Genomic DNA, 24,000 nt, shown 5'->3' with positions numbered 1-24,000 from the left:
ACACATGCACACACACAACACAAACACACATGCACACACACAACACAAACACACAACACACACACACACACAACACACACACACAACACAAACACACATGCACACACACAACACACACACACAACACACACACACAACACACACACACAACACACACACACATGCACACGCAAACAAAGGGCAACTTGGATTTCTGTCAGGTCAAACCACCACATTGTGTCCTACTGGTGTGTCTCTGTCAGGTCAAACCACCACGTTGTGTCCTACTGGTGTGTCTCTGTCAGGTCAAACCACCACGTTGTGTCCTACTGGTGTGTCTCTGTCAGGTCAAACCACCACGTTGTTTCCTACTGGTGTGTCTCTGTCAGGTCAAACCACCACGTTGTTTCCTACTGGTGTGTCTCTGTCAGGTCAAACCACCACGTTGTGTCCTACTGGTGTGTCTCTGTCAGGTCAAACCACCACATTGTGTCCTACTTGTGTCTCTGTCAGGTCAAACCACCACGTTGTGTCCTATTGGTGTGTCTCTGTCAGGTCAAACCACCACATTGTGTCCTACTGGTGTGTCTCTGTCAGGTCAAACCACCACATTGTGTCCTACTGGTGTGTATCTGTCAGGTCAAACCACCACGTTGTGTCCTACTGGTGTGTCTCTGTCAGGTCAAACCACCACGTTGTGTCCTATTGGTGTGTCTCTGTCAGGTCAAACCACCACATTGTGTCCTACTGGTGTGTCTCTGTCAGGTCAAACCACCACGTTGTGTCCTATTGGTGTGTCTCTGTCAGGTCAAACCACCACGTTGTGTCCTATTGGTGTGTCTCTGTCAGGTCAAACCACCACATTGTGTCCTACTGGTGTGTCTCTGTCAGGTCAAACCACCACGTCTAAGCCTGTTATATCATGTGGAGAGAAGATGCTGCTCAGTCTGTGTTAGTCTCCCTCCATCCACGTACGCACACACAGATACACACACAGACAGCTATCTCTCTGTCTCTCTCTCTCTCTCTCTCTCTCTCTCTCTCTCTCTCTCTCTCTCTCTCTCTCTCTCTCTCTCTCTCTCTCTCTCCTCTCTCTCTCTCTCTCTCCTCTCCCTCTCTCCCTATCCCTTTCCCTCTCTCTCTCTCTCTGTCTCTCTCTCTCATCTCACCCTCTCTCTCTCTTTCTCTCTCTCTCTCTCTGTCTCTCTCTCTCTCTCTCTCTCTCTCTCTCTCTCTCTCTCTCTCTCTCTCTCTCTCTCTCTGTCTCTCTCTCTCCCTCTCTCTCTCTGTCTCTCTCTCTCCCTCTCTGTCTCTGTCTCTCTCTGTCTCTCTCTCTGTCTCTCTCTCTGTCTCTCTGTCTCTGTCTCTGTCTCTCTCTCTCTCTCTCTCTGTCTCTCTCTCTCTCTGTCTCTCTCTCTCTCTCTCTCTGTCTCTGTCTCTCTCTCTCTGTCTCTCTCTCTCCCTCTCTCTGTCTCTCTCTCTCTCTCTCTCTCTCTCTCTCTCTCTCTCTCTCTCTCTCTCTCTCTCTCTCTCTCTCTCTCTCTCTCTCTCTCTCTCTCTCCTCTCCCTCTCTCCCTCTCTCTCTCTGTCTCTCTCTGTCTCTCTCTCTCTCTTTCTCTCCCTCTCTCTCTCCCTCTCCCTCCCTCTCTCTCTCCCTCTCTCTCTCTGTCTCTCTCTCTCCTCCCTCTCTCTCTCTCCTCCCTCCCTCCTCTCTCTCTCTCTCTCTCTCTCTCTCTCTCTCTCTCTCTCCCTCTCTCTCTCTGTCTCAGAAATAAGTGCATTCCACTGCTGCACATTACCATCCAAAATAATAACCATCTGCCACAATTGCACTGCGAGAAATAAATGTGGGCGTGCGTCGTAAATAAATACAAATACAAAAGAAAGGGAGTCCTGCCGAGCGAGACAGCAGGGGGCAAAAAGAAGACAAAAAGAGAGAGAAGAAGAATGAGACAACCACCGTCTGTCTGGCGGAGAGCAGGAAAATATATCAACAACACAATCATCCAACCCTCTGTTATTAGACAGGTAGGTGGAGAGGAGGAGGATGTTTCTACCATCCTGCCTTGGACTGGTGGGGGTTTTACGAAGAGGTGGGGGGGCGGGGGAGAGGGAGGTCTGAACGAGGAGATGGGGGAGGGGTAAGAGTGAGGTCTGAACGAGGAGATGGGGGAGGGGGTGAGAGGGAGGTCTGAACGAGGAGATTGGGGATGGGGTGAGAGCGAGGTCTGAACGAGGAGATTGGGGATGGGGTGAGAGTGAGGTCTGAACGAGGAGATTGGGGATAGGGTGAGAGCGAGGTCTGAACAAGGAGATTGGGGATGGGGTGAGAGCGAGGTCTGGACAGAGGAGATGTGGAAGGGGTAAGAGTGAGGTCTGAACGAGGAGATTGGGGATGGGGTATGGAGGTCAGGAGTCCACACCAAGGTGAGGGGTTCGTGCTTTTTGATGTGAAACACAAAAAAGGCACACACATGTGCAATCAAACACACACACACTCCGACAACTTACCCCAGTTTCAGGATGAGCGGTCCAGGCTAGCTCAGTTGTGGCCCACTTGGTGTCCATTAATGTTTCTGAAATCAGACAAAAAAGAGAGAATTGTTTTAACCAAAGAGGAACCCGACACAGACAAAGATAATAAAACCCTGAACAGTTAGCAAGATAACGGGAGATCATAAAACAGACCAGTTCCTTCTGAAATATTCTACCATAATGAATAGGAGCATTGACGTTCCCCCAGCGGACCACAGCATGCTCAACCCAACCCAGGGAGATGACGTAAGACAGTCACTACTCAGTAAACTGAGAAATTTAAATAATTTAGCTGAGAAAGAAATACAACATTTTGCATAACAACGAACAGTTAGCGTGAAACGGCTGTGAAGGAACAAGGCAATCTCCTAAAATGGGGAATCCGGGAGGTGTTGTTGATGGTTGTTATATATATATATTCTCGTTTTACTCATTTGGTTTAATTACAGGGCTAAGGGGGAAAAAATGTGAGTATCACTGAGAGACTATTATGTAATTGAGGACACACACACACACACACACACACACACACACACACACACACACACACACACACACACACACACACACACACACACACACACACACACACACACACACACACACACACACACACACACACACACACACACACACACACACACACACGCACGCTGAGGTAAGGAGTTGTAAACCTTAATAAGATATATAACCTGAGCAGAATGCATTGTTGGTTTAAGGGCTTGTAAGTAAAGCATTTCACTGTAAGGTCTACTACACCTGTTGTATTCAGCATTTCACTGTAAGGTCTACTACACCTGTTGTATTCAGCATTTCACTGTGAGGTCTACTACACCTGTTGTATTCAGCATTTCACTGTAAGGTCTACTACACCTGTTGTATTCAGCATTTCACTGTAAGGTCTACTACACCTGTTGTATTCAGCATTTCACTGTAAGGTCTACTACACCTGTTGTATTCATCATTTCACTGTAAGGTCTACTACACCTGTTGTATTCAGTATTTCACTGTGAGGTCTACAACACCTGTTGAATTCAGCATTTCACTGTAAGGTCTACTACACCTGTTGTATTCAGCATTTCACTGTAAGGTCTACTACACCTGTTGTATTCAGCATTTCACTGTAAGGTCTACTACACCTGTTATATTCAGTATTTCACTGTGAGGTCTACACCTGTTGTATTCAGCATTTCACTGTAAGGTCTACTACACCTGTTGTATTCAGAATTTCTCTGTGAGGTCTACTACACCTGTTGTATTCAGCATTTCACTGTAAGGTCTACTACACCTGTTATATTCAGCATTTCACTGTACGGTCTACACCTGTTGTATTCAGCATTTCACTGTAAGGTGACTACACCTCATGGGACTAATAACATTTGTTTTGATTTGCTTTTGGATAAGGGTGCCATAAACCCAGAGTAGCGCAAAATAAAATCTGTTCACCCAGAACAGAGGTCAATATACTTGAATTTCCTTTACTTTAAAAAAAACCAACCAATCCCTTCTTTTCACTTTCTCTTCTTTCTCTCTTCTCTCTCTAACTTTCTCCCTCTACTACTTCCTTCTTTCTATTGCCTAGGCAAACAGGCTCGCTGTGAGAGAGAGAGAGTGCGAGGGGGGGGGGCAGGAGAGAGAGATAGAGAGAGAGAGGGGAGGGGGAGAGAGAGAGAGAGAGAGAGAGAGAGAGAGAGAGAGAGAGAGAGAGAGAGAGAGAGAGAGAGAGAGAGAGAGAGAGAGAGAGAGGTGAAGAGAACACTATAAATGAACTTACTACCTGGCACTTGTGAGACAGTATTTAGCAACTGTTATTATCCTACCACTGTTATTATCCTACCACTGTTATTATCCTACCACTGTTATTATCCTACCACTGTTATTATCCTACCACTGTTATTATCCTACCACTGTTATTATCCTACCACTGTTATTATCCTACCTCTGTTATTATCCTACCTCTTTCATTATCCTACCACTGTTATTATCCTACCTCTGTTATTATCCTACCACTGTTATTATCCTACCTCTGTTATTATCCTACCACTGTTATTATCCTACCACTGTTATTATCCTACCACTGTTATTATCCTACCACTGTTATTATCCTACCACTGTTATTATCCTACCTCTGTTATTATCCTACCACTGTTATTATCCTACCACTGTTATTATCCTACCACTGTCATTATCCTACCACTCCGCTGTTCTACAAGACAGTAAAGACGATGGAATGGCGTGATGCCAAAAAGTGAACAAATGTTTGCGTGTTGGTTCACCCTCAAGCTTTGTCTTTGACTGGTAAAATAGCAAGACGTTCCTTTTTTCCATATAAACCTTCCTTTTCGCGAGGTGTTGGGCGGAAAAATATACAATATTACAAAATATTTAAAAAACACACATTTCTTTCCACATGGCCGTGGGTTGAGACAGGGATGCAGCTTAAGCCCCACCCTCTTCAACATATATATCAACGAATTGACGAGGGCACTAGAAAAGTCTGGTGCTGGTGTGGTGCTTCTGTCCCCAACCAAGGAGGGTCTACAACAGCAACTAGATCTTCTGCACAGATTCTGTCAGACCTGGGCCCTGACAGCAAATCTCAGTCAGACAAAATAATGGTGTTCCAAAAAGGTCCAGTTGCCAGAACCACAAATACAAATTCCATCTAGACACTGTTGCCCTAGAGCAAACAAAAAACTATACCTACCTCGGCCTAAACATCAGCGCCACAGGTAACTTACACAAAGCTGTGAACGATCTGAGAGACAAGGCAAGAAGGGGTTTCTATGCCATAAAAAGGAACATGAAATTTGACATATCAATTAGGATCTGGCTAAAAATACTTGAATCAGTCATAGAGCCCATTGCCCTTTATGGTTGTGAGGTCTGGGGTCCGCTCACCAACCAAGACTTCACAAAATGGGACAAACACCAAATTGAGACTCTGCATGCAGAATTCTGCAAAAATATCCTCTGTGTACAACGTAGAACACCAAATAATGCATGCAGAGCAGATTTAGGCCAATACCCACTAATTATCAAAATCCAGAAAAGAGACGTTAAATTCTACAACCACATAAAAGGAAGCGATTCCCAAACCTTCCATAACAAAGCCATCACCTACAGAGAGATGAACCTGGAGAAGAGTCCCCTAAGCAAGCTGGTCCTGGGGCTCTATTCACAAACACACCCCACAGAGCCCCAGGACAGCAGCACAATTAGACCCAACCAAATCATGAGAAAACAAAAAGATAATTACTTAACACACTGGAAAGAATTAACAAAAAAACAGAGCAAACTAGAATGCTATTTGGCCCTAAACAGAGAGTACACAGTGGCAGAATACCTGACCACTGTGACTGACCCAAACTTAAGGAAAGCTTTGACTATGTACAGACTCAGTGAGCATAGCCTTGCTATTGAGAAAGGCCGCCGTAGGCAGACCTGGCTCTCAAGAGAAGACAGGCTATGTGCTCACTGCCCACAACATGAGGTGGAAACTGAGCTGCACTTCCTAACCTCCTGCCCAATGTATGACCATATTAGAGACACATATTTATCTCAGATTACACAGATCCACAAAGAATTAGAAAACACACCCAATTTTGATAAACTCCCATGTCTACTGGGTGAAATACCACAGTGTGACATCACAGCAGCAACATTTGTGACCTGTTGCCACAAGGGCAACCAGTGAAGAACACACACCATTGTTAAATACAATGTGTTTATTTATTTTCCCTTTTGTACTTTAACCATTTGCACATCGTTACAACACTGTATATATACATCATGTGACATTTGAAATGTCTTTATTATTTTGGAACTTTTGTGAGTGTAATGTTTACTGTTCATGTTTTATTGTTTATTTCACTTTTGTTTATTTTATTTTGTTTATTTTGTTTATTATCTATTTCACTTGCTTGCTAGTCACACTTGCAATGTAAATATATGTTTCCCATGCCAATAAAACCCTTAAATTGAAATTGAATTGAATTTATGTTCTGTTTCTCATCCTGCTCCCTGTTCTCGCTCTCTCTAGCTCTCTTGACAGGACATTCGACGTGAAAAAGGGACCTACTAATGCTGACAAAAACAGATATTCTCTCATCGTACCAAACACCTCTCTCTGTGAGTAGCGTCTGGAAATAATGTCCATTAATGTCACCCTGTTAGGTTGGAGTGACAATGACTGAGAGATAGTGTCAGTGTGTACATGTTATGATGTCATGATGTCAGGATGTCCGTATGTCATGATGTCAGGATGTCATGATGTCATAATGTCAGGATGTCATGATGTCATAATGTTATGATGTCATGATGTCAGGATGTCATGATGTCATGATGTCCGGATGTCATGATGTCATGATGTCCGTATGTCATGATGTCATAATGTCAGGATGTCATGATGTCATAATGTTATGATGTCATGATGTCAGGATGTCATGATGTCATGATGTCCGTATGTCATGATGTCATGATGTCCGTATGTCATGATGTCATGATGTCAGTATGTCATGATGTCATAATGTCAGTATGTCATGATGTCAGTATGTCATGATGTCAGGATGTCATGATGTCATGATGTCCGTATGTCATGATGTCATGATGTCCGTATGTCATGATGTCATAATGTCAGTATGTCATAATGTCAGTATGTCATGATGTCATAATGTCAGTATGTCATGATGTCAGTATGTCATGATGTCAGTATGTCCGTATGTCATGATGTCATAATGTCAGTATGTCATGATGTCAGTATGTCATGATGTCATGATGTCCGTATGTCATGATGTCATAATGTCAGTATGTCATGATGTCAGTATGTCATGATGTCATGATGTCAGTATGTCATGATGTCAGTGTGTCATGATGTCAGTGTGTCATGATGTCAGTATGTCATGATGTCAGTATGTCATTATGTCAGTATGTCATGTCATTATGTCAGTATGTCATGTCCTGATGTCAGTATGTCAGTATGTCATGATATCATGATGTCAGTGTGTACATGTTATGATGTCATGATGTCAGTATGTCATGATGTCATGATGTCAGTGTGTCATGATGTCAGTATGTCATGATGTCAGTATGTCATGATGTCATGATGTCAGTATGTCATGATGTCAGTATGTCATGATGTCATGATGTCCGTATGTCAGGATGTCATGATGTCAGTATGTCATGATGTCAGTATGTCATGATGTCATGATGTCAGTGTGTCATGATGTCAGTGTGTCATGATGTCAGTATGTCATGATGTCAGTATGTCATGATGTCATGATGTCAGTATGTCAGGATGTCATGATGTCAGTATGTCATGATGTCAGTATGTCATGATGTCAGTATGTCATGATGTCAATATGTCATGTCATGATGTCATTATGTCATGATGTCAGTGTGTCATGATGTCAGTGTGTCAGGATGTCAGTATGTCATGATGTCAGGATGTCATGATGTCAGTATGTCATGATGTCATGATGTCAGTGTGTCATGATGTCAGTATGTCATGTCATGATGTCATTATGTCATGATGTCAGTGTGTCATGATGTCAGTGTGTCATGATGTCAGTATGTCATGATGTCAGGATGTCATGATGTCAGTATGTCATGATGTCAGTATGTCATGATGTCATGATGTCAGTGTGTCATGATGTCAGTATGTCATGTCATGATGTCATTATGTCATGATGTCAGTGTGTCATGATGTCAGTGTGTCATGATGTCAGTATGTCATGATGTCAGGATGTCATGATGTCAGTATGTCATGATGTCATGATGTCAGTATGTCAGTATGTCATGATGTCAGTATGTCAGGATGTCATGATGTCAGTATGTCAGGATGTCAGTATGTCATGATGTCAGTGTGTCATGATGTCAGTGTGTCATGATGTCAGTATGTCATGATGTCATGATGTCAGTGTGTCATGATGTCAGTATGTCAGTATGTCAGGATGTCAGTATGTCATGATGGCAGTGTGTCATGATGTCAGGATGTCATGATGTCAGTATGTCAGGATGTCATGATGTCAGTATGTCATGATGTCAGTATGTCATGATGTCAGTATGTCATGATGTCAGTGTGTCATGATGTCAGTATGTCATGATGTCATGATGTCAGTGTGTCATGATGTCAGTGTGTCATGATGTCAGTATGTCATGATGTCAGTATGTCATGATGTCATGATGTCAGTATGTCAGGATGTCATGATGTCAGTATGTCATGATGTCAGTATGTCATGATGTCAGTATGTCATGATGTCAGTATGTCATGTCATGATGTCATTATGTCATGATGTCAGTGTGTCATGATGTCAGTGTGTCAGGATGTCAGTATGTCATGATGTCAGGATGTCATGATGTCAGTATGTCATGATGTCCTGATGTCAGTGTGTCATGATGTCAGTATGTCATGTCATGATGTCATTATGTCATGATGTCAGTGTGTCATGATGTCAGTGTGTCATGATGTCAGTATGTCATGATGTCAGGATGTCATGATGTCAGTATGTCATGATGTCATGATGTCAGTATGTCAGTATGTCATGATGTCAGTATGTCAGGATGTCATGATGTCAGTATGTCAGGATGTCATGATGTCAGTATGTCAGGATGTCAGTATGTCATGATGTCAGTGTGTCATGATGTCAGTGTGTCATGATGTCAGTATGTCATGATGTCATGATGTCAGTGTGTCATGATGTCAGTATGTCAGTATGTCAGGATGTCAGTATGTCATGATGGCAGTGTGTCATGATGTCAGGATGTCATGATGTCAGTATGTCAGGATGTCATGATGTCAGTATGTCATGATGTCAGTATGTCATGATGTCAGTGTGTCATGATGTCAGTGTGTCATGATGTCAGTATGTCATGATGTCATGATGTCAGTGTGTCATGATGTCAGTGTGTCATGATGTCAGTATGTCATGATGTCAGTATGTCATGATGTCATGATGTCAGTATGTCAGGATGTCATGATGTCAGTATGTCATGATGTCAGTATGTCATGATGTCAGTATGTCATGATGTCAGTATGTCATGTCATGATGTCATTATGTCATGATGTCAGTGTGTCATGATGTCAGTGTGTCAGGATGTCAGTATGTCATGATGTCAGGATGTCATGATGTCAGTATGTCATGATGTCATGATGTCAGTGTGTCATGATGTCAGTATGTCATGTCATGATGTCATTATGTCATGATGTCAGTGTGTCATGATGTCAGTGTGTCATGATGTCAGTATGTCATGATGTCAGGATGTCATGATGTCAGTATGTCATGATGTCATGATGTCAGTATGTCAGTATGTCATGATGTCAGTATGTCAGGATGTCATGATGTCAGTATGTCAGGATGTCATGATGTCAGTATGTCAGGATGTCAGTATGTCATGATGTCAGTATGTCAGGATGTCATGATGTCATGATGTCATGATGTCAGTATGTCAGGATGTCATGATGTCAGTATGTCAGGATGTCATGATGTCATGATGTCAGTATGTCATGATGTTATGATGTCAGTATGTCATGATGTCATGATGTCAGTATGTCATGATGTCAGTATGTCAGTATGTCATGATGTCAGTATGTCATGATGTCATGATGTCATGATGTCATGATGTCATGATGTATCTTATGATATGATGTCAGTATGTCATGATGTCAGTATGTCATGAAGTCAGTATGTCATGATGTCAGTATGTCATGATGTCAGTGTGTCATGATGTCATGATGTCAGTATGTCATGATGTCATGATGTCATGATGTCAGTATGTCATGATGTCAGTATGTCATGATGTCAGTATGTTATGATATCATGATGTCAGTATGTCATGATGTCATGATGTCATGATGTCAGTGTGTCATGATGTCAGTATGTCATGATGTCAGTGTGTCATGATGTCATGATGTCAGTATGTCATGATGTCAGTATGTTATGATATCATGATGTCAGTATGTCATGATGTCATAATGTCAGTGTGTCATGATGTCATGATGTCAGTGTGTCATGATGTCATGATGTCAGTATGTCATGTCAGTATGTCATGATGTCATGATATCACGATGTGAGTATGTCATGATGTCAGTATGTCATGATGTCATGATGTCAGTATGTCATGATGTCAGTGTGTCATGATGTCAGTATGTCATGATGTCAGTGTGTCCTGATGTCATGATGTCAGTATGTCATGATGTCAGTATGTCATGATGTCATGATGTCAGTATGTCATGATGTCAGTATGTCATGATGTCATGATGTCAGTATGTCATGATGTCATTATGTCATGATGTCAGTATGTCATGATATCAGTATGTCATGATGTCATGATGTCAGTATGTCATGATGTCAGTATGTCATGATGTCAGTATGTCATGATGTCAGTGTGTCATGATGTCATGATGTCAGTATGTCATGATGTCAGTATGTCATGATGTCAGTGTGTCATGATGTCAGTATGTCATGATGTCAGTATGTCATGATGTCAGTATGTCATGATGTCAGTGTGTCATGATGTCAGTATGTCATGATGTCAGGATGTCAGGATGTCAGTATGTCATGATGTCATTATGTCATGATGTCAGTATGTCATGATGTCAGTGTTTCATGATGTCAGTATGTCATGATGTCAGTATGTCATGATGTCAGTATGTCATGGTGTCAGTATGTCATGATGTCACGATGTCAGTATGTCATGTCACTATGTCAGTATGTCATGATGTCAGTATGTCATGATGTCACGATGTCAGTATGTCATGTCACTATGTCAGTATGTCATGATGTCAGTTGATATATTTTAGCGAGACGTTCTTCTTGTGACTCACAACATTACACTGTGTTATTTTCAGACCATTTAAAAGCCGGCCAACACACAGGGAGATGATGAAGGTACAAAATGGCCCGGTTTAACTGTAGTACCTAGTCTATCAAAACAGGTAATGTACAGCAAATACTGTCTCGTTACTGCTGACCTCGCCTATATAATGACAGTGTGTGATAGACACACAGACAGACAGTGAGTGGAAGGCCTGGCTCATTGACCAATCAGGACAGGAGTATGTGTGCAGCAAGAAGGTTCTGTTTTGTTTGAGCTCTCGGCCTGTCGACTACGCCCTTCATTGTGCCTTGCGATGAAGAGGCAATCCTGGATCAACGGGGGCACAAAAGTGTCACACTGACCCCTCTATAACCCAGACTGTCACCTCTCCCCAAAACCAGAAAGGGAAGGGGGAAGGGCGGGGGGGGGTCAGGTCAGAAGGGGAAAGGGGGAAACCTAGTCAGTTGTCCAACTGTATTCAACTGAAATGTGTCTTCCGCATTTAACCCAAACCCTCTGAATCAGAGAGGTACTGGCGCCGGGGAAACAGTGAAGCCACACAGTGAGTCTGTCCATCCTCACTATGGAGATGCAATACAATCACTATGAGCCCTATCTACTTCCATACAAACTGAAAGACAAGACAAACAACGTTGGGTTTTTTTCAGGGCCGTGGCATAAAAAGGTTTTGCACAGAGAGCAAACACCACTAACGTGAGAGAGAGAGAGAAGAGAGAGAGAGAGAGAGAGAGAGAGAGAGAGAGAGAGAGAGAGAGAGAGAGAGAGAGAGAGAGAGAGAGAGAGAGAGAGAGAGAGAGAGAGAGAGAGAGAGAGAGAGACAGGCAGAGAGAGAGAGAGTGAGAGGGAGAGAGAGAGAGAAAGGCGTATTCACATAGAGCAAACACCACTAACACGAGAGAGAGAGAGAGAGAGAGAGAGAGAGAGAGAGAGAGAGAGAGAGAGAGAGAGAGAGAGAAAGACAGGCAGAGAGAGAGAGAGAGAGAGAGAGAGAGAGAGAGAGAGAGAGAGAGAGAGAGAGAGAGAGAGAGAGAGAGAGAGAGAGAGAGAGAGGAGAGAGAGAGAGAGAGAGAGAGAGAGAGAGAGAGAGAGAGAGAGAGAGAGAGAGAGAGAGAGAGAGAGAGAAAGACAGGCAGAGAGAGAGAGAGAAAGACAGGCAGAGAGAGAGAGAGAGAGAGAGAGACAGGCAGAGAGAGAGAGAGTGAGAGGGAGAGAGAGAGAGAAAGGCGTATTCACATAGAGCAAACACCACTAACACGAGAGAGAGAGAGAGAGAGAGAGAGAGAGAGAGAGAGAGAGAGAGAGAGAGAGGGAAAGAGAGGGAGAGAGAGAGAGAGAGAGAGAGAGAGAGAGAGAGAGAGAGAGAGAGGCAGAGAGAGAGAGAGAGAGAGAGAGAGAGAGAGAGAGAGAGAGAGAGAGAGAGAGAGAGAGAGAGAGAGAGAGAGAGAGAGAGAGAGAGAGAAAGACAGGCAGAGAGAGAGAGAGAGGGAAAGACAGGCAGAGAGAGAGAGAGAGAGAGAGACGTATTCAAAACCACGCTGGCAAGCTCTGCAAAGGCCCTGACTAAAGTACCAGACGCAAAAGTTTTGAAAAAAAAAACTACAAAAAAACGTACACAGGTCAAAATGTCTCTTCCATCGTATTGCCTCCTTTGTCCCGTTTTAACCTTTCAAACTTCCTGTTGAAGTTCTACTATGGGACACCACAATCTCAGAGGGGAAAGCTTGAGGGTGAGGACAACAGAGGGTAAAATATGTATAGCGTAACACTATTAAATATGGTGTCATTAAGCAGAGTACCACATCACCTGTGGCCGTTGTCTTTGGGACAGCGAGACAAACTTACATGCACATTTAGTGCAGTAAAAACCTCATATTCTCAGGTGGCAATCGGAGAGCCAATCAAAGGGCCCATCAGAGAGTTCATCAGAGAGCTCATCGGTGAGCTCATCAGAGAGCTCATCAGAAAGCTCATTGGTGAGCCCATCGGTGAGCCCATCAGAGAGCTCATTGGTGAGCTCATCAGATAGCTCATCAGAAAGCTCATTGGTGAGCCCATCAGAGAGTTCTTCAGAGAGCTCATCGGTGAGCCCATCAGAAAGCTCATTGGTGAGCTCATCAGAGAGCTCATCAGAAAGCTCATCGGTGAGCCCATCAGAGAGTTCATCAGAGAGCTCATCGGTGAGCCCATCAGAGAGCTCATTGGTGAGCTCATCAGAGAGTTCATCAGAGAGCTCATCGTTGAGCTCATCAGAGAGCTCATCAGAAAGCTCATCTGTGAGCCCATCAGAGAGCTCATCAGAAAGCTCATCTGTGAGCCCATCAGAGAGCTCATCAGAAAGCTCATCTGTGAGCCCATCAGAGAGCTCATCAGAAAGCTCATCTGTGAGCTCATCAGAGAGCTCATCAGAAAGCTCATCTGTGAGCCCATCAGAGAGCTCATCGGAACTCACAGATGGATCATTGATGTTATGCAATTAATCCAGCTATCCATCCTTTCTTTCTTTCTTTCTTTGTCTTTGTCTTTCTCTACATCTCCATTTCCATTTCCATCTCTTAATTTACTCTCTTCATGTGAAGCTTTTACTCCTAGTGACTAGAATGATGGATGCTACAGTAAGTCTGATCAGAGAAACAATTTATTTCCAACCATCTGTACTGTTCTGGTCAAAAGGTGTTATTTAGAATGTGGATCAGCTCTGAGAGGTGGGGAAGAGGACACATCAGTACCCACTGACCCTGGTTCATATACAGAGGATATAAACACGGTGAAACATGAAGGATAAAGGTAAGAGAACTGACACACGTAAACACAAGGACACACATGGTCACGCTGGCAAGCAGGCACACACATACACACACACAAACACACACAGCGTCCAGGGTTACAAACCTCTTAAACGCAGTGACGTGTTTAAACAACCAGGCTTCTTATACAAAGAATAAAGGGGAAGAGGGAATGAGGGGGAGAGGCAAAACCACCGTTATTGACCCAGAAGAATGTGTTCTGGTTTCACAGACCTAACTCCGGACTAGAAGGAGCACACAGGTGATGGATTATCTAACAGGGTCTTGCTAGTACCTACGATAATTTTGTTAGGTTTTTTTTTGCAAGTAGCCTCTTTTCCTGGTTGAACCCTCAGGACACAAATACATAGTGAACAAACTGTAAAAGACACAATTCAAGCAAACCCGTATATTTCCATGTCCAATTGTGTTTCAATCAAAGGGCCCATTAGAGAGTCCATCGAAGAGCCCATCAGAGAGCTCATCAGAGAGTTCATCAGAGAGCTCATCAGAAAGCTCATCGGTGAGCTCATCAGAGAGTTCATCAGAGAGTTCATCAGAGAACTCATCAGAAAGCTCATCGGTGAGCTCATCAGAAAGCTCATCGGTGAGCCCATCAGAGAGTTCATCAGAGACTTCATCAGAGAGCTCATCAGAAAGCTCATCAGAGAGTTCGTCGGAGAGCTCATCAGAGAGTTCATCAGAGAGCTCATCAGAAAGCTCATCGGTGAGCTCATCAGAGAGTTCGTCAGAGAGCTCATCAGAGAGTTCATCAGAGAGCTCATCAGAAAGCTCATCGGTGAGCTCATCAGAGAGTTCGTCAGAGAGCTCATCAGAAAGCTCATCGGTTTCAACAGGACAATTAAAGGAAGATGTTTTCCCTTCTAATTTGGCTGGGAATGTCCGGGGATAATGGTTGGTGTTCATCCTAAATGTTGTGTTAGCTCGTTCAATTTCGCTAGAGCTAATTAGCATACCGCCGGTATTAGCCTGTCTGCAACATTCTGATGACGAGGATTTTAGTTTTCAGCAACAAAAAAACAAAACACTGAAGACACACTAAATCAAATAAAAGTAAGTGTTATTTGTCACATGCGGCGAACACAACAGGACAGGTCTCGACTTAACAGTGAAACGGTCTTACTTATGAGCACTTTCCTGACAGTACAGTGTTAAAAAGATAGACAAATGCGTGAATAAACATAAAAACAAAATAACAACAAAATAAAATAACAATAATGAGGCTAAATACAAGTGTTAAAAAGATAGACAAATGTTAACAATAACAATAACAATACCGATACCAATACCAATAACAATACCAATAACAATACCAATAACAATAACAATACCAATAACAATACCAATAACAATGCCAATAACAATACCAATAACAATAACAATACCAATAACAATACCAATAACAATACCAATAACAATACCAATAACAATACCAATAACAATAACAATACCAATACCAATAACAATAACAATAACAATACCAATAACAATAATAATACCAATAACAATAACAATAACAATAACAATAACAATAACGAGGCTACATACAAGGAGAACCGGTACAGAGTCAATATGCAGGGTTAAAGGGTTAGTTAAGGTAAATGTGGTTCTCGTCTCGTGTGCCTGTGTTTTTTGCCAGTTAATTATCATGTTCATCTCATCCCGAGCGCCTTTTGTTGTGTCATTCCAGAGAAACACATCAGCTAGGCCACGCTGGTGCCAAATACTGGATCTCTGTTTAGCAACAAATACAGAAAAATGTGTCAACGGCATCGAGAAGAACCCCAACGTTAAACGTAATTAGCCAAATATTGGCCTGATTCGTTTTGTTGGGAAGGTGAAAGGCAGCCGTAGAAAGGAAGAGAGAGAACTCCTATTTAAATTCAAATGGGGCAGGCAGCCTCTCTTCCTTTGTACCGCGGTAGAGTGCCGTGATTAGGAGAGGACCCTCGTTTTGTGCCGAGCCACACTGCTTCAATAATTGGTTGATGGGTTTTGATGTAGGTGGCTGTGGTCCCCCTGTTCCCTTCTGTGGAATTCCCTCAAATAACCCCCTTTAACCCCCCCCCCCCCCCCCCCCCCCCCCCCAAAAAATCACCTCCCATGACACCTCCCCCAAGCCCCTCTCTCACCCCTGGCCACTCGCTTTCACTCACGCCACAATGGCTGTTGCAGAGTGCGGGCCTCATGTGTACTAACAGGGTCCTACTGTCAATGCAGGGGAAATGAACTCTCTCGCTGCGTTGGCCACACTAATGAACTCAGTCTTCAGGGGCCACACTAATGAACTCAGTCTTCAGGGGCCACACTGTTTGTTAGCCCCTCACTAGGACTCCTAGACTGAATAGTCTTTCCTCTGACTGTCTGTCTCATCTCTTGGCCCGGCAGCGTTTATTAAATGGTGACAGTGTCACGACTCTAAAATACAATGTGATTAGTAGACGCTAAATTCGGCTGCTGGAATCTTGACTAGAAACCAAAAACTTTGATCCTGTTACAGCTCTCTACACTGGCTTCCTGTTAAGGCTGCGATCCCCGTAGCTCTGCAGGCTTCACTGTCATGGTACACAGTCAGTACACAACACTATGCTCGTCCTGTCTTATTACTCCAGTGGCTATAGCTCTAGCCTCTCCACACTGGCTTCCTGTTAAGGCAAGGGCTGATTTCAAGGTTTTACTGCTAACCTACAAAATATTACATGGGCTTGCTCCTACCTATCTCTCTGATATGGTCCTGCCGTACATACCTACACGTATGCTACGGTCACAAGACGCAGGCCTTCTAATTGTCCCTAGAATTTCTAAGCAAACAGCTGGAGGCAGGGCTTTCTCCTAAAGAGCTCCATTTTTATGGAATGGTCTGCCTACCCATGTGAGAGACGCAGACTCAGTCTCAACCTTTAAGTCTTTACTGAAGACTCATCTCTTCAGTAGGTCCTATGATAGAGTGTAGTCTGGCCCAGGGGTGTGAAGGTGAACAGAAGGCACTGGAGCCCCTCTCTCCACTGGGATTCTCTGCCTCTAACCCTATTACAGGGGCTGAGTCACTGGCTTACTGGTGCTCTTCCATGCCGTCCCTGGGAGGGGTGCGTCACTTGAGTGGGTTGAGTCACTGACGTGGTCTTCCTGTCTGGGTTGGCGCCCCTCCTTGGGTTGTGCCGTAGCGGAGATCTTTGTGGGCTGTACTCGGCCTTGTCTCAGGATGGTAAGTTGGTGGTTGAAGATATCACTCTAGGGGTGTGGGGGCTGTGCTTTGGCAAAGTGGGTGGGGTTATATCCTGCCTGTTTGGCTCTGTCCCGGGGTATCGTGGGACGGGGCCACAGTGTCTCCAGACCCCTCCTGTCTCAGCCTCCAGTATTTATGCTGCAGTAGTTTGTGTCTTTCTTTCTTTCTCTATCTCTCTCTCGGAGGACCTGAGCCCTAGGATCATGCCTCAGGACTACCTGGCCTGATGACTCCTTGCTGTCCCCAGTCCACAAGGTCGTGCTGCTGCTCCAGTTTCAACTGTTCTGCCTGCGGCTATGGAACCCTGACCTGTTCACCGGACGTGCTACCTGTCCCAGACCTGCTGTTTTCAACTCTCTAGAGACAGCAGGAGCGGTAGAGATACTCTTAATGTTTAGCTATGAAAAGCCAACTGACATTTACTCCTGAGGTGCTGACCTGCTGCACCCTCGACAACCACTGTGATTATTATTATTTGACCCTGCTGGTCATCTATGAACATTTGAACATCTTGGCCATGTTCTGTTATAATCTCCACCCGGCACAGCCAGAAGAGGACTGGCCACCCCTCATAGCCTGGTTCCTCGCTAGGTTTCTTCCTAGTTTCTGGCCTTTCTAGGGAGTTTTTCCTAGTCACCGTGCTTCTACACCTGCATTGCTTGCTGTTTGGGGTTTTAGGCTGGGTTTCTGTACAGCACTTTGAGATATCAGCTGATGTAAGAAGGACTTTATAAATACATTTGATTGATTGATTTGATTTCAATGTCTTGACAGCGGTCGAGACAGTAAAGTAGATGACAGGGGATGGAGGCGTTTTAGATTTATTTTGTCAAAGAAAGTGTGGGTAATGAGTGGGGGTCTGAATTAGACATCAGGGAGAGGAGCAAGGGAGACAGGAAGAGGAGTAGGGGCCAAAAGGAGAGAGGAGCAGGGGACACAGGGAGAGAGGAGCAGGGGCCACAGGGAGAGGAGCAAGGGACACAGGAAGAGGAGTAGGGGCCAAAAGGAGAGAGGAGCAGGGGACACAGGGAGAGAGGAGCAGGGGCCACAGGGAGAGGAGCAAGGGACACAGGAAGAGGAGTAGGGGCCAAAAGGAGAGAGGAGCAGGGGACACAGGGAGAGAGGAGCAGGGGCCAAAGGGAGAGGAGCAAGGGACACAGGAAGAGGAGTAGGGGCCAAAAGGAGAGAGGAGCAGGGGACACAGGGAGAGAGGAGCAGGGGACACAGGGACAGAGGAGCAGGGGACACAGGGAGAGCGGAGCAGGGGACACAGGGAGAGAGGATCAGGGGACACAGGGATAGAGGAGCACGGGACACAGGGAGAGAGGAGCAGGGGACACACGGAGAGAGAGGAGCAGGGGACACAATGAAGACTGTCTTTGTTCACGTGTGTGTGTGTGTGTGTGTGTGTGTGTGTGTGTGTGTGTGTGTGTGTGTGTGTGTGTGTGTGTGTGTGTGTGTGTGTGTGTGTGTGTGTGTGTGTGTGTGTGTGTGTGTGTGTGTGTGTGTGTGTGTGTGTGTGTGGCCGGGCGTGCTTTCAGGAGCTCATGAAGTCTGTCCTAGTTCCTGTATTGCCAGAGGAATGAGTGTCTTTTGTCGTTTCTGCCTCAGTCCCTCTCTCCTTTCTCTACGGCTTGTAATCACAGAGTAGAGAGGATCTGACTCACAGGTAGCCCCTAGGGTGACTGGCTTCAAACCAGGTGTGCCTGTCCTCTCTGTGTGTGTGTGTGTGTGTGTGTGTGTGTGTGTGTGTGTGTGTGTGTGTGTGTGTGTGTGTGTGTGTGTGTGTGTGTGTGTGTGTGTGTGTGTGTGTGTGTGTGTGTGTGTGTGTGTGTGTGTGTGTGTGTGTGTGTGTCCTGGTGTGTCCTGGTGTGTCATCTGTTAGTCTGACTGTCAGTGTGCTTGGGGAGAGGAAGGGGATAACCCCTCAACAGACCGACTAACCCCTTAAACAAACAGACTAACCCCTTAAACAGACAGACTAACCCCTTAAACAGACTGACTAACCCCTTAAACAGACCGACTAACCCCTTAAACAGACCGACTAACCCCTCAACAGACCGACTAACCCCTTAAACAGACTGACTAACCCCTTAAACAGACCGACTAACCCCTTAAACAGACCGACTAACCCCTCAACAGACCGACTAACCCCTTAAACAGACCGACTAACCCCTTAAACAGACCGACTAACCCCTTAAACAGACCAACTAACCCCTCAACAGACCGACTAACCCCTTAAACAGACCGACTAACCCCTTAAACAGACCGACTAACCCCTCAACAGACCGACTAACCCCTTAAACAGACCGACTAACCCCTCAACAGACCGACTAACCCCTCAACAGACCGACTAACCCCTTAAACAGACCGACTAACCCCTCAACAGACCGTCTAACCCCTTAAACAGACCGACTAACCCCTCAACAGACCGACTAACCCCTCAACAGACCGACTAACCCCTTAAACAACGACTAACCCCTTAAACAGACCGACTAACCCCTCAACAGACCGACTAACCCCTCAACAGACCGACTAACCCCTTAAACAGACTGACTAACCCCTCAACAGACCGACTAACCTCTTAAACAGACCGACTAACCCCTCAACAGACCGACTAACCCCTCAACAGACCGACTAACCCCTTAAACAGACCGAATAACCCCTTAAACAGACCGACTAACCCCTCAACAGACCGACTAACCCCTTAAACAGACCGACTAACCCCTTAAACAGACCGACTAACCCCTCAACAGACCGACTAACCCCTCAACAGACCGACTAACCCCTTAAACAGACCGACTAACCCCTTAAACAGACCGACTAACCCCTCAACAGACCGACTAACCCCTTAAACAGACCACACTGGACTACACTATAATGGACTACACTATAATGGACTACACTATAATGGACTACACTATAATGGACTACACTATAATAGACTACACTATAATGGACTACACTATAATGGAATACACTATAATGGACTTCACTATAATGGACTATGTTTGTGTGTGAGCAGGATTCTCTGTGTGTTGTGATTGGTTCGTAGTTCTCCGTAACCTCTGTGTGTTTGTGATTGGTTCGTAGTTCTCCGTAACCTCTGTGTGTTGTGATTGGTTCGTAGTTCTCCGTAACCTCTGTGTGTTGTGATTGGTTCGTAGTTCTCCATAACCGCAACAGACACTCACGCCCTCACGCTCTGGAACACCTTTCAATATCCTATAAAAAAGGTATCTATGAAACACACCCAAAATACAGACTCCATAATAGCAAACAGGCCAGTACCTAGCTTTCAATCCAGTCTACATATACGATTTACAGTATACAGGTTCCCTGTGCCCAGAACATTTTTTCTCTCTTTTAAAATGAGTTTCCAAAACTGGGAATAGGGTGGCAGAGTAATTTATTGGATAAGACAAGTGGCGCAGTGATACACTTTGATTTGTTTATTTGTCTGGCCCAAACGGCCTCTGATGAATCCTCAGTGGATCTAACTAATGAGCAAAGCTGCTCGCCGTTAACTTGCCCTGATAAGAGCCATATGAGGAAGTATGGACAGGAATATATATCAATGAGGCCTCAAGGCCCAGGGCAGGTTCTCTCTTTCTCTCTGTGTGTGTGTGTGTGTGTGTGTGTGTGTGTGTGTGTGTGTGTGTGTGTGTGTGTGTGTGTGTGTGTGTGTGTGTGTGTGTGTGTGTGTGTGTGTGTGTGTGTGTGTGTGTGTGTGTGTGTGTGTGTGTGTGTGTGTGTGTGTGTGTGTGTGTGTGTGTGTGTGTGTGTGTGTGTGCGTGTGTGCGTGCGTGCATGCGTGCGTGTGTGTGTGCGTGCATTTCATTTACTAATACTGTTTACAAGTCTCCCAGATGGGAAAATGTAAGAGGCTTTTCACATTGACATGCGTTAAAGGAGATTCCTCAAGAAATTCTCGAGATCGACTCCCTCTCTCTCTCTCTCTCTCTCTCTCTCTCTCTCTCTCTCTCTCTCTCTCTCTCTCTCTCTCTCTCTCTCTCTCTCTCTCTCTCTCTCTCTCTCTCTCTCGACATTACCGTAATGTAAACCTGCTAGTTTCTCCCGACAGTTTCCCCCCTCCACGAAGTGCAATATAAACATCATTATTTTCTTCAGTCCAACACTCCTACAGTATAAATCATAATAGTAAAGCAATGTTTTGAAAAGATCTAAAATGTATAGCCATTTTCTTTATAGGAGAGACTTGGTTTACTACATAGTTTTATTCAGAAATTGGAGTGAAAGCCAGTAACTCTGAAATTGACACAGTCACTTTAGGGGAATATTAGAACAGTGCAGGACATTTTTCAGCAACAAACGAGTGATAAAATTAAGATCTGTAGCCCAAAAAGCTATCTATCTCTTATTTAGCTAACGTTGGCTGACCTTCATCTAGCTAATATTTAAATAACGTTGGCTGAATTGAATCTAGCTCTTAGTTAGCTAACGTTGGCTGACTTTAATCTAGCTCTTAGTTAGCTAACATTGGCTGACTTTAATCTAGCTCTTATTTAGCTAACGTTGACTGACTTTAATCTAGCTATTATTTAGCTAACGTTGGCTGACTTTAATCTAGCTCTTAGTTAGCTAACATTGGCTGACTTTAATCTAGCTCTTAGTTAGCTAACGTTGACTGACTTTAATCTAGCTATTATTTAGCTAACGTTGGCTGACTTTAATCTAGCTCTTAGTTAGCTAACATTGGCTGACTTTAATCTAGCTAATATTTAGCTTATGTTGGCTGACGTTAAAATTCAGCTAACTAGCTACTTAATCAGAGACGGAAGAGAAAGCGAGACGCTCCACTTTGGATGTTTGTATTGCAACTAAACGTCAACCGAACCTCTCTCTTGCCTCGTGACATTCCTATTGCTAATGTTGTTTGAAAAGTTTATGTGCATATTACGTCAATTGAAATTCCGTCCTGATAACTCTACTTTTACTGTCTTCAATGGGAATAATTTCTCCAAAGGGATTTACACAGTCTACTCGAATGGAGCCGACGCAGTTCTGCTCATGGCGCGTTCCAAAAATTCAGCCACTCAATTGTACATAGAACTACGTAGAGAGCGACGCAAACGGTCCTCCATCGGCTTCGCTTTACCCCCCTAACCTGAGTGTCTGTTGCTTGGTGAGAAGGTGCTAGACATCGTTATGTAAAAGGAAAAGCTGCAAGGTATCCAAAGCATCCAAGTTAGAGCAGGTCTGCCGGGAGGATAGTATCCTGTATAAGTCTTTGCGGGAAAAAAATCTAGTTCATCAACATTTATCCGACACTAACTTATATATTTTAGTAGAAGAAGTCAGGAGGAGACCATGACCTCACTTACCGCTCTCACATTCCACACCATCGAAAATCAAAATCAAATCAAAATCAAAAATCAAATCAATTTAAGGGTTTTATTACCATGGGAAACATGTGTTAATGCTGCCAAAGCAAGTGAGGTAGATAATATATAAAAGTGAAATAAACAATCAAAATGAACAGTAAATATTACACTCACAGAGGTCCCAAAAGAATAAAGACATTTCAAATGTCATATTATTTATATATTCAGTGTTGTAACAATGTGCAAATGGTTAAAGTACAAAAGGGAAAATAAATAAACATAAATATGGGTTGTATTTACAATGGTGTTTGTTCTTCACTGGTTGCCCTTTTCTCGTGGCAACAGGTCACAAATCTTGCTGCTGTGATGTCACACTGTGGAATTTCAGCCAGTAGATATGGGAGTTTATCAAAATTGGGTTTGTTTTCAAATTCTTTGTGGATCTGTGTAATATGAGGGAAATATGTGTCTCCAAGATGGTCATATATTTGTCAGGAGGTTAGGAAGTGCAGCTCAGTTTCCACCTCATTTTGTGGGCAGTTTGCACATAGCCTGTCTTCTCTTGAGAGACAGGTCTGCCTAAGGCGGCCTTTCTCAATAGCAAGGCTATGCTCACTGAGTCTGTACATAGTCACAGCTTTCCTTAAGTTTGGGTCAGCCATAGTGGTCAGGTATTCTGACACTGTGTACTCTCTGTTTAGGGCCAAATAGCATTCTAGTTTGCTCAGTTTTTTTGTTAATTCTTTTTAATGAGTCAAGTAATTATCCTTTTGTTTTCTAATGATTTGGTTGGGTCTAATTGTGTTGCTGTCCTGTGGCTCTGTGGGCTCTGTTTGTATTTGTAAACAGAGCCCCAGGGCCAGCTTGCATAGGACACTCTTCTACAGGTTCATCTCTTTGTAGGTGATGGCTTTGTTATGGAAGGTTTGGGAATCGTTTCCTGGATTTTGATAATAGTGGGTATCGGCCTAATTCTGCTCTACGTGCATTATTTGGTGTTTTATGTTGTACACTGAGGATATTTTTGCAGAATTCTGCATGCAGAGTCTCAATTTGGTGTTTGTCCCATTTTGTGAATTCTTGGTTGGTGAGCGGACCCCAGACCTCACAACCATTAAGGGCAATAGGCTCTATGACTGATTCAAGTATTTTCAGCCAGATCCCATATTGTTATGTCAAATTTGATGTTCCTTTTGATGGCATAGAATGCCCTTCTCGCAGATCATTCACAGCTTTGTGGAAGTTACAAATACATGCCCGTGAAATAAATATG

General features: G+C 44.0%; 1 protein-coding gene across 12 annotated transcripts in view; it reads right to left on the bottom strand.

Annotated features, from left to right (window-relative positions):
* The window catches only part of LOC123996554 (ephrin type-B receptor 3-like), a 103,825-nt gene that overhangs the window by 45,048 nt on the left and 34,777 nt on the right, over positions 1 to 24,000 (bottom strand). For all 12 annotated transcript variants that reach the window (XM_046299990.1, XM_046300040.1, XM_046299996.1 and 9 more), the window contains exon 2: positions 2,491 to 2,555. In XM_046299990.1, coding sequence (XP_046155946.1) covers positions 2,491 to 2,555 — 65 coding nt within the window. The remainder of the gene's footprint in view (positions 1 to 2,490; positions 2,556 to 24,000) is intronic.

The sequence above is a fragment of the Oncorhynchus gorbuscha genome, linkage group LG02, assembly GCF_021184085.1.
Source record: "Oncorhynchus gorbuscha isolate QuinsamMale2020 ecotype Even-year linkage group LG02, OgorEven_v1.0, whole genome shotgun sequence".
Taxonomy (NCBI): Eukaryota; Metazoa; Chordata; class Actinopteri; order Salmoniformes; family Salmonidae; genus Oncorhynchus; species Oncorhynchus gorbuscha.
The sequence above is the reverse complement of the archived record's forward strand: the minus strand, read 5'-3'. Positions and strand labels throughout refer to the sequence as shown.